Source organism: Chenopodium album, chromosome 4, assembly GCF_948465745.1.
Source record: "Chenopodium album chromosome 4, dcCheAlbu1.1, whole genome shotgun sequence".
Taxonomy (NCBI): domain Eukaryota; kingdom Viridiplantae; phylum Streptophyta; class Magnoliopsida; order Caryophyllales; family Amaranthaceae; genus Chenopodium; species Chenopodium album.
In genome coordinates, this window is record NC_137837.1 from 1,179,199 (window position 1) to 1,189,209 (window position 10,011).

Consider the following 10,011-nt stretch of genomic DNA (forward strand, 5'->3'; position numbering starts at 1 on the left):
AAAATTGTTGAGTTGTTTACCATGGTCCCTAATACCCTTCGTGAGTCCAATTGGGTGGGTGGAACCATCCAATATGTCTTAAAACGGTCAATTTACCTGTTCGAAACTTGCACCGATTTTGTGAACGGAAGCCTACCACGGACATCTTTGACAACATATAATGGTCATATATATGGTTCCAAATGTCATTATATGATCCTAAGATGTATCCCCTAGGGTCTTAAGACTTTTCTCCACCGGCCCTATAACCTCAAAAATTGCTCAAAAAACGTGAATAATAGCCTTCAATTTTGGAATTTTTTAACCTTTTTTTGCCCAGGAAATAAAAATTGCTGAGGTATTTACCATGATCCCTAATACCCTATGGGAGTCCAATTGGGTGGGTGGAACCATCCAATATGTCTTAAAACGGTCAATTTACCCGTTCGAAAATTGCAACGATTTCGTTAATTGAAGCCTACCACGGACATCGTTGACAACATATAATGGTCATATATGGTTCCAAACGTCATTATATGACCCTGAGATGTATCCCTTAGGGAGTTAGGGTCTCAAGATTTTTCTCCACCGGGCCCTGTAACCTCAAAAATTTCTCAAAAAACGTGGATAATAGCTTCAATTTTGGAATTTTTTAACCTTTTTTCGCCCAGAAATAAAAATTGTCGAGATGTTTATTATGGTCCCTAATATCTTCGAAGAGTGCAATTGGGTGGTGGAACCATCTAATATGTCTTAAAACGGCCAATTTACCAGTTCGAAACTTGCACCCATTTCGTTAACTGAAGCCTACCACGGACATCTTTGACAACATATAATGGCCATATATGGTTCCAAACGTCATTATATGACCCTAAATGTATCCCCTAGGGTCTCAAAACTTTTCGGCGCCGAGCCTCGTAACGTCAAAATTTCCTCAAAAAACGTGGATAATAGCCTTCAATTTTGAAATTATTTGACCTTTTTTCGCCCGAAAATAAAAATTGCCGAGATATTAACCATGGTCCCTAATACCCTGCGGGAGTCCAATTGGGTGGGTGGAACCCTCCATTATGTCTTAAAACGGTCAATTTACCCGTTCGAAACTTGCACCGATTTCGTGAACTGAAGCCTACCACGGGCATCTTTGACAACATATATGTTTCCATACGTCATTATATGACCCTAAAATGTATCCCTTAGGGTCTCAAGACTCTTTCGCCACCGGACCCTATAACATCAAAAATTCCTCAAAAAGCGTGGATAATAGCCTTTAATTTTGGAATTTTTTAACCTTTTTTCGTCCGGAAATAAAAGTTGCCGAGATGTTTACCATGGTCCCTAATACCCTCCAGGAGTCCAATTGGGTAGGTGAAACCATCCACTATGCCTTAAGACGGTTAATTTACTCGTTTTCGTACACGCCTCTTGCATTGGCTATAAGTTTTCATGTGGCCTGTACGTAGCCCGATAATGGTCATTATATGGGTCGAAACTATATTATTCGACCTCGGGATGCACCTTGTAATGTTCCGTGAAATTCTGACACCGGATCCGACGTACACCTCCTAAGTTAAAGTTTTCTAATATTATTTCCAACAACATTAGTTCTAGGTAGACAATGTACACTCTACATGCTAGATATTAGACTATTTTTATGTAGGTGATAAAAACAAATACTTATATATCGTTTTTGGAGGCGATAAAAGTCAAAATTTTCTAATATCATTTCTAACAACATTGTTTTTACTTTTAAACTGCTTATACTTGTACACCATTTTGGCCATCTACAAAATTTCACTTTAAATATCTTGGAATTGAAGAAATTAATACACAGGGTGCTAAAATTATTAGAAAATGGACATTTATCAAACATTAAAATGAAGTAAAAGTTGCAAAATGAATATATAAGTGAACCATAATCTCTCATTTAGCTTTCCCATTGAAAATGAACATATCCATCCGCTTAACATTTAGCTTTTGTTTCTCTTTCTTTTTTTTTTTTTTTTTTTATAAGGCTTGATTCCAAGTTTAAAACACAAGAAAAACAAAAATAAAGCAACTAAAAATGTAAGTCTAAATCCCTTCATATTTCCCCTCCTCCATGCAAAAACTTGTCAACTAACAATGCAAAATCATCCCTGAGTTATTTGATCATCACTCATTCCACATTGCAAAGACTCCATTATTCGGTCCTTGGACCGTCTCCGTCGACCACCCTGCATAGCTTCCTCCACCACCACCATCAGAAGGCATGTCATAGTCCACCTTCACCAATGCAAGAGGCTCATGAGTATCACCGGGTCCCACAGGGTTGCTCGTCGAGGAGGCGGACCCCATGCCATTGATCCCGGCCCCGCCTCCGAGGTAGGCGCCACCACTATAGCTCCCACTTGAACTACCATTGTTGTTAGTATCAATTACACCAGAGTTTGAGCCCATGTTCATAAACCCATGTAGCAAACTAGGGTTAGTTTGGAGATAATTATTGTACATGCTACTAGGGTTTGAGTAACTTGATTGTTGGTACAATTGTAAGAATTGAGCTTCTTGAGAGTAATGTGAAAGGGAAATGTTGTTACTTTCTTGACCATGGTTGTTTTGTAGGGTTAGCAAGGGTTGTGGTTGGGTGTCTTGTTGGTGGTAAGGTAGTAAAGGGTAAGCATGAGTGGCTTGTTGGTGGGCCCCGTACCGGCTCGAGGTTGAGCTACTAGCTCCATATGGGTAAGTACTATTGCTTAGGGCAAGCATTTCCTCCCTCTTTCTAGAAGATTCTATGGCTTGAGCTTCCTTAAGGCGCTTGGCGGCTCCTCCTCCTATGGGTAGAGTGTTGCTCTCTAGGATGGCCTTCACATCATACCGGCTCATGTCAAAGTTTGTCACAGCATTGAGGCCTCTAAACTTGATGGCCGCAATGTCATAAGCTTCCGCGGCCTCCTCTTCTGTGCCTGAATAGAGGTTATCAGTTAGCTTAGTTGGTAAAGTCTAACACATTCGTACATGACAATAAATATTTACGAAATTACAGAATACTTACTAAAAGTTCCCAAATAGAGATCTTTGTTCCCCGCTACTCTTCCGATTCTTGCTTGCCATCTCCCATGTTGATGGTGCCTCGTTACACCACGATAAATTGATGCACCTCTAGAGAATCCACTACTCTTCCTATAATACCATTAAGATAATTATATAAATAAGCAGATAATTAATGAGAAAAGGTTGAAGTAATTATTGCAAATAATCAACATTGCCATACATACTTAACATGGAATTATAATCTAAATTCACATACCTTCTAATAGCTGCTACGAATTCCTGTCTAGTCATGTGTTTCATGTCCTCTACTTCTTTCTCATAGTTGCTTATCTACAGTCAATCATTGTCGTTGACCAACAAGAAGTAAAAAAATGCATAAGCATTCCATATAAGTGAATAAGGATTAATTATGTTACGTGCAACTGTCCTTCTCATAGTTAAATATGTATGGTTAAGGCCCAGGAACATGTTTTAACTCTAGTTTCTACTAGTTATACATCGAAAAATATATAAGATAGCAAATAATAACGAGCAAGTAATTATTGAAAGAAACTCAACTGGAAAATTTGTGGTGGTAGACGTTCCCCAATACTTGATTGCAGCTAGATCATAAGACCTTGCGGCCTTCTCTTCCTTATCGTACCCTCCTGTTACATATCACACGTTGTTATACGTTGTTGTACATCCGATTTTTGTTCTTTGAAGTGAAGAAAAGAGTAATATATAAGGCATTTAATTAATTTGATTTAAGAGTAACTTATTTCTACTCACCAAGATACACTGCAGGAAAGTGTACGTACGTCAAAATTGATACCACCAATTACAGTCCAACATGCATGGTTATCAACCAGGAAAACAAAAATAAGTTAGTAACATTCGATAATTAGTCTATAATAAAGTATAAATTTGGGATTAGATCGATCCAAATGCATAATCCTTAGCATTAGCATACATATATATTATTGTTAGATTTCGGGAAAACTCCTCAGATTAAAAGAAAAAATTGTAACGATGAAAATAATAAAAGGAAAGATAAAGAAAATTACCTTGACGACCCTTCCTTGATTGTCCTTCCCTTCTACAACTATTATCCCAAAGATGAGCTTCATATCTTCCCGTCCACCTATGCCTGTGCTACCATTTTTCTAATTAACTCTACGTACCATAAATAACACGAGTGTAACATAAACGTAAAATAAAACGAATCCATATTGACATATTTTTGTGAGCGCGCAATATTCCTCTTCAATTACTAGACCATCCAATTACTCGATTAATATGAGGGACAACAATTAATTTATAGAAAGAAAAAAAAAAAAATTATCCTAACAACCTCACATAGATTTTATTAGAAAATGGACCGTCTATACTTTTACTTTATACTTGTAATTTTGTTGATGATGAAAGGTACATAATTGCTAATGGTCTATATATATATTCAACGATAGGCTAAAAGAATAATAATTACCTAGTAACACCTCTATAAATAGAAGTTCTTTGCCCAAAAGTATCAAGTGTCCTCCTAGGAGTAGCCTCAACCACGGGAGTAATCGCGGTGGTGACAGTGGCAGCAGTCGAGGCAGCCCCAGCGGCTGCGGTGCTAACATTGTCACCACTTGTTTCGCAATTATTAGTGCTAGAAGGTTGTTGTTGTAGCTGTTGTTGTTGCTGTTGCTGCCCACTACTTCCCATAGATAACGTTAATGATTGCAAGCAGTTATTCGAGTTATCTTGGTATTGATCATATTCGCTAGTGTTACTAGCTGCTGCCACGGTGTTTTGCACCGCGAGTAACCCGTTATTGCCGGAAAATAGATAATCTGATTCACTGCCTTGGCCCATGTCACTAAACGCTGAAAGATCCGGCGAATCATGGTGACTCTCCGATTTTCCTACTCCTAGGAAATCTGCTATCTTAGGGACCTCGTTACCGCCTTGTGAGTTGAGCAAGTTCCATTCTATGAACAAAAAAAAAAAAAAAAAAAAAAAAAAAAAAAAAAAAAGTTAAAGAGTCATTTAAGAACTAGTCTAGTAAAATGATAAAGAAAATGCAAAAAATTGTCATTTTTAGCATTTTGTACAACAAATTATACACTTTTAGTGATAGTAAATGAGCTTATTGATGGTATTGGATTATATTTGAACCTTATATATTTATTATGTACTACATGTATATATTTAAAATTCGACATTGAAAAAAATAAAATTGACAACAATTAATTATTTAGGATCAGAAGAAATATTTATAGATATAGATATAGATATAGATATTAATAATTACGCACTCATTATATATATACTTAATTAATCCGTAAAATAATATAAGGTTTACCTTGAGCTTGGCCGAAGGGGTTGTCAATGTCGGAGACAAGGCCTAAGGAGAATTGTTGATGAGGTTGTGAATTGGTGGATTGAAGATGTGAAGGATGAGTAGGAGAAAGAGGAAAAGATAGCCAATTGTTTGAATTCATTGAGCTCATAAAATAGTTATAATCTTCCACTATTACACTAATAATTAAGCTTAATCACTCTGTAATTCACCACTTTCTTGATGATAATAACTTGAGCTTAATAAGCATCACCAAATTAAACCTTCCTGCATCACAAATCAACAAATAAAAATTTAAGATGAAAGTAATTTAATATAACAAAAACTAGCATATTTATAATAGAGTATATGATGAAGTTTAAAGATTAATTACCAAAAAAATCCTAAAAAAAAAAAAGAAGAAAAAAGGATTAGGGTTTACAGTTTTACACCTCTCTACTTAACTACTCACTTTCTCTCTCTAGATTTAAGGAGAGAGAGAGAGAGAGGGAGGGAGGAAAGAGAGGAAAAAGAGAAGAAAAGTGACAGAAATGCATGGTACTAAATATGCTTGAGAAATTAAAGCTAAGTGTTTGATTAATTTCAAGAACAAAATTATACTGGATATTATTTTTGGCAATACCAATATATTTGTAGCTTGAAATTGTTGTTGAAGTCTTAAAAAAAAGGGGGGACTTTTTTTGGTGGTCTAAGTAGTAGTTTTGGATGCTCCACATTCCAAAGCTCTGATCTAACTATTAAGAAGAGGGAGAAGGGTTTTGATGATCTTAATATATACTAATGTATTTATATATAATTAATCCAACATTAAAAATAAACTACTTCGTAATCAATTAAATATGAAGATACATTCGTGTCTTGCTGCTGGTAAATGGGTAGTTCCACCTCAGACTTATTTTGTGTTATGACAAACCTGCAAGTCCAACTGCAAAATTCCAATCCCTTTTATCTAAACTCGAGCATGTCATAAGGGACGATACCATTTCTCACTATCTTATTATTATGAGACGTTCAAATTATCCTTAAACTTATATCAGTCACTTTGATCTTATAATAAATTTTACTCCATTTTTTTGAATTAATATCGCAATTTATTGATCTACCTATATCCCTATATTATTAAATAGAAAATATACGTGTTTTTCATGTCACATATACTCTTAATTAGTGTTTTTTTAAAAAAAAATAAAATTAAAATAAGAAACAGAATTATTAGAAGTGCAAATTAAATGATGTACATGAAATTGAACTTTAATTATTAAAACATCATTTCTCAAATCTTTTACCAAGTAAACTAGTTTATCATCCACATATAATTAAGTACTTAATAAATTAAAGTGCTATATATAGTTTAATAATACTCGCATATTATTTTCTTGTAATTTTTTTTTCTTAATATGAGTATATTTTAAGAAGCTATGAGAGAGTAACTAGAGACAAATTAAGTTACTATAACAAGAATAATACAGAAGTAATTAAAGCAAGAGGTGGGAATGAATTAAGAATAATACTAATTGTTGATGATAGTTTAATTAAATTTTCTAATTAAAGCTATAAATTTTGCAAAAAATGTCGAAGCAAGTTGATCAAGTGTTGGAACTCTCGACCTCGTAGAGTGCAATAAATGACACCCCAAACCCCAGCATTCCCCACTCTCAGCAAATCCTCTCACTCTCTCTCTTAATTCTTAGCCCTATCTCAACTATTGTCTACGCAAAGTAACCGACTTTCTCTCCCAAAATATCTGTCTATATTTTTATCCTTTAGTGACTAAGCTTATTCGTCAACACATACTCTTAATTGAATGGTTATTGTATCACAAAAAAGTTACGAGTAAAATTTAAAAGATACAAGTATAAATGATGATGGAGAGAGTAATTAGGAACAAATGAAGAGATATCTCTTTCTAATAATGTTTAATCAGTTGTTGAGTATTTCTTATTTAGTAGAGGAAAAATGTTTTTTACTTTTCATAAATTAATATAATTCTATTTATAGAGTATTAACCATATAACAATTTTCAATTATGCTCAAATTTAAGTCTACTTTCAATTATAGTCAAATTAAGTCCAAGTTTAAAAAATTTTATTGGTTATTATTGCATTTAGAATAACTTAGTATTGATATTTTAAACGAATATATGTGTAAGTATTAAAAATACGAAATACTCAGTATTTGTAATAAGGCAAAAGCTAATGAGCGCCCGCGGGGCGTTAGATAAGAGAATTAAAGTGCAAATATTATAGTAAAATTAGCATTAATTACACCGAACGACGCGTGATTTTGTCATGAATTCCTAACTTAATACCATTTCAACCAATATAATTTATCCTTATCTAACGCCCCGGGGCGCTCGTTAGCAAGATCCTTGTAATAATTACTATGGCATGATGACCGAAATAGAAAACCTAATACAATTATTTGTATTAATGGACAATACCATGATGCCTAGGTGGTAAAAATGAGAGTTTTATTTAAGAACGAAATAAAAACGCAGTAACTAGTCTAATTTAGAGTAAATAGGGCATAAGGAGATCTCTTGAATAGGCACCCACACCAAAGGCCAAAATTGTAGATCCCCGAGTGCTTTGCATGGGTTGAAGATGTGTGCGTACGGACGTCAATTATTTTAAAACCAAATTAAAAATTAAATAAACTCCGACATATTAAATATTCAAAGAACTGCAAATAAAGGAGTAATTTTTACTCTTATTCAAAACAACACAACCATGAACTGTTCCCTTCTTAGGAAAAAGTAACAAATTAAAACTAAAAAAATGTTACTCGTAAGATTTTTATTAAATTAAATTAGATTCAAAAAGAGAGAATTTAAGAAAGTTCAAAGGATTTCATTTTGATTTTCCCAAGTAGGAAATCTGTTGACTGCCTAATTGAAATCCGCGATCGTCAAAGGTGAAGCCCTCATTAATTTAATCTACTTAATTTACAAGTACTTAATTAATTGATTTTTAAGTGATTTATTTATAGTTAATTAATTATTATTATTAATAAGAATCCAATGCATGCATGTCTCCTACAAACTACAAGCTTCTCCATCAAATCCTACCACGCCTAATTAGAGACAATATAACATAACTATTTATCTTACTAGGTTATGTCCCGTGCCACGCACGGAAATTTTTAGTATTATTATCAATTCAGCTATTCTACACTATTTTAGTATGTGTAAAAAAATTAGTGTAAGAAAATTTTCTAATAATGTTATTGTAAAATAAACTACCAAAATATTTATTGAAATAATCATAGAAGATTCAATTAGCTTTTATGCATTTGATTGATCATATAATTATATTTAAGTAATTCAGTGTGGCCTGGTGCCATTAGTTTCTTGTTAATTAAATAAAGTTTTAAAGCTATATATCTACCTTAAGAAATAATTCAATTCCCTTCGTACTCACTATTAAAAACACGCTATATATGATTTTATCTCAAATCAAGCCATTTACAATATTAATCAACATCTTCCGAATAATGTATTATTTCTTTATTCAACCTTTCTCTTGTTATGAATTCTAATTGAATATCAGTATATTTATTATTATGTTTGGCAATATCTAATACAAATATTAAAAAAAAAAAAATTAGTAATCAATCAATATATCATGTAGTTTTTGGTTAATGGTTATTACTTGTTTGTAGTTATTAATTATTAAGGTAATTAGCTTGGCAAAATAATATAATATTCTTTTATTATTATTATGGATTATATTATAATCTATGATATTATTCCTAGGTTGTGATTGATTTTTTTTATTCTTTCTAAAAGTAAAGATTTAGACATAATTAATATTTAACAAATAAGGCAATAATTGACCTATATTAGCAAAAAAAATTAATTCATTAAAACTTTACTTAATTAGTGTTTTCCAAAAAAAAAAAAAAAAAAAAAAAAAAAAAAAAAAAACAAACTTAAGGACACACCAGAGGATGACACTTGTCATTGTTGGTGTGTCTTTTAGTATATTGTTATTAATTGATTGATTGATTGATGTTATTGCTTGTCTCACTACCCTAATGTAGATACTATCAATTTTATGTTTTGCATGGCTTTCATATTATAGAATAAATATGTGATACAATTGTTTAAAAAACTACCCTATATCATAAAATGTACTAAAATAGAGTAACTACATGTACATATAACAACAACTTAAATTACCTATAAGTAGGAAAAGTATTTCATTGTTAATATTATTATCTAGTTCCATGATTCGACTCATGGTTTTATATTTATTACAGTACGAGTGTATATTTTCACAAAGAACGTGATACATATCATAAAATGGATTCATATAGATGTGATATAATTGGTACAAAGTATATTATATAGATTAGGGAAAATTTGTCAAAAACAACCTTTTAAAGTGTCTATTTTATCAAAAACAACCTTTTAAATTTTTTTTTGCAACTTCAGACCACATTAAAATTTTTTTTTACCAAAGACAACCTATTGCTAGTTTTCGGCGTTGACTCTATTTTTCTGATGTTGACCACGAGTGTGTGAGGCACGTGACTTCATACATTGCTAATTATACCCCTTTCCCCTCCAATTAACTCATATTAAAACCCTTTAAAGTGACAAATTACTTTGAGAGAGGAGGGGATTTAGTACGAGTGAATTGAAGGGAAAGGGGTGTAATTAGCAATAT

General features: G+C 32.7%; 1 protein-coding gene across 1 annotated transcript; it reads right to left on the bottom strand.

The window, feature by feature from the left end:
* Positions 1-2,000: 2,000 nt before the first annotated feature.
* LOC145626251 (AP2-like ethylene-responsive transcription factor PLT2) lies at positions 2,001-5,598 on the bottom strand. The gene is made up of 8 exons (XM_081678682.1): positions 5,345-5,598; positions 4,481-4,970; positions 4,059-4,141; positions 3,784-3,792; positions 3,571-3,659; positions 3,269-3,342; positions 3,014-3,141; positions 2,001-2,924 (listed from the first exon to the last, which is right to left on the bottom strand). The coding sequence occupies exons 1-8, from the start codon at positions 5,490-5,492 to the stop codon at positions 2,134-2,136; spliced, it is 1,812 nt and encodes a 603-aa protein (XP_081534808.1). The 5' UTR covers positions 5,493-5,598; the 3' UTR covers positions 2,001-2,133.
* Positions 5,599-10,011: the final 4,413 nt, after the last annotated feature.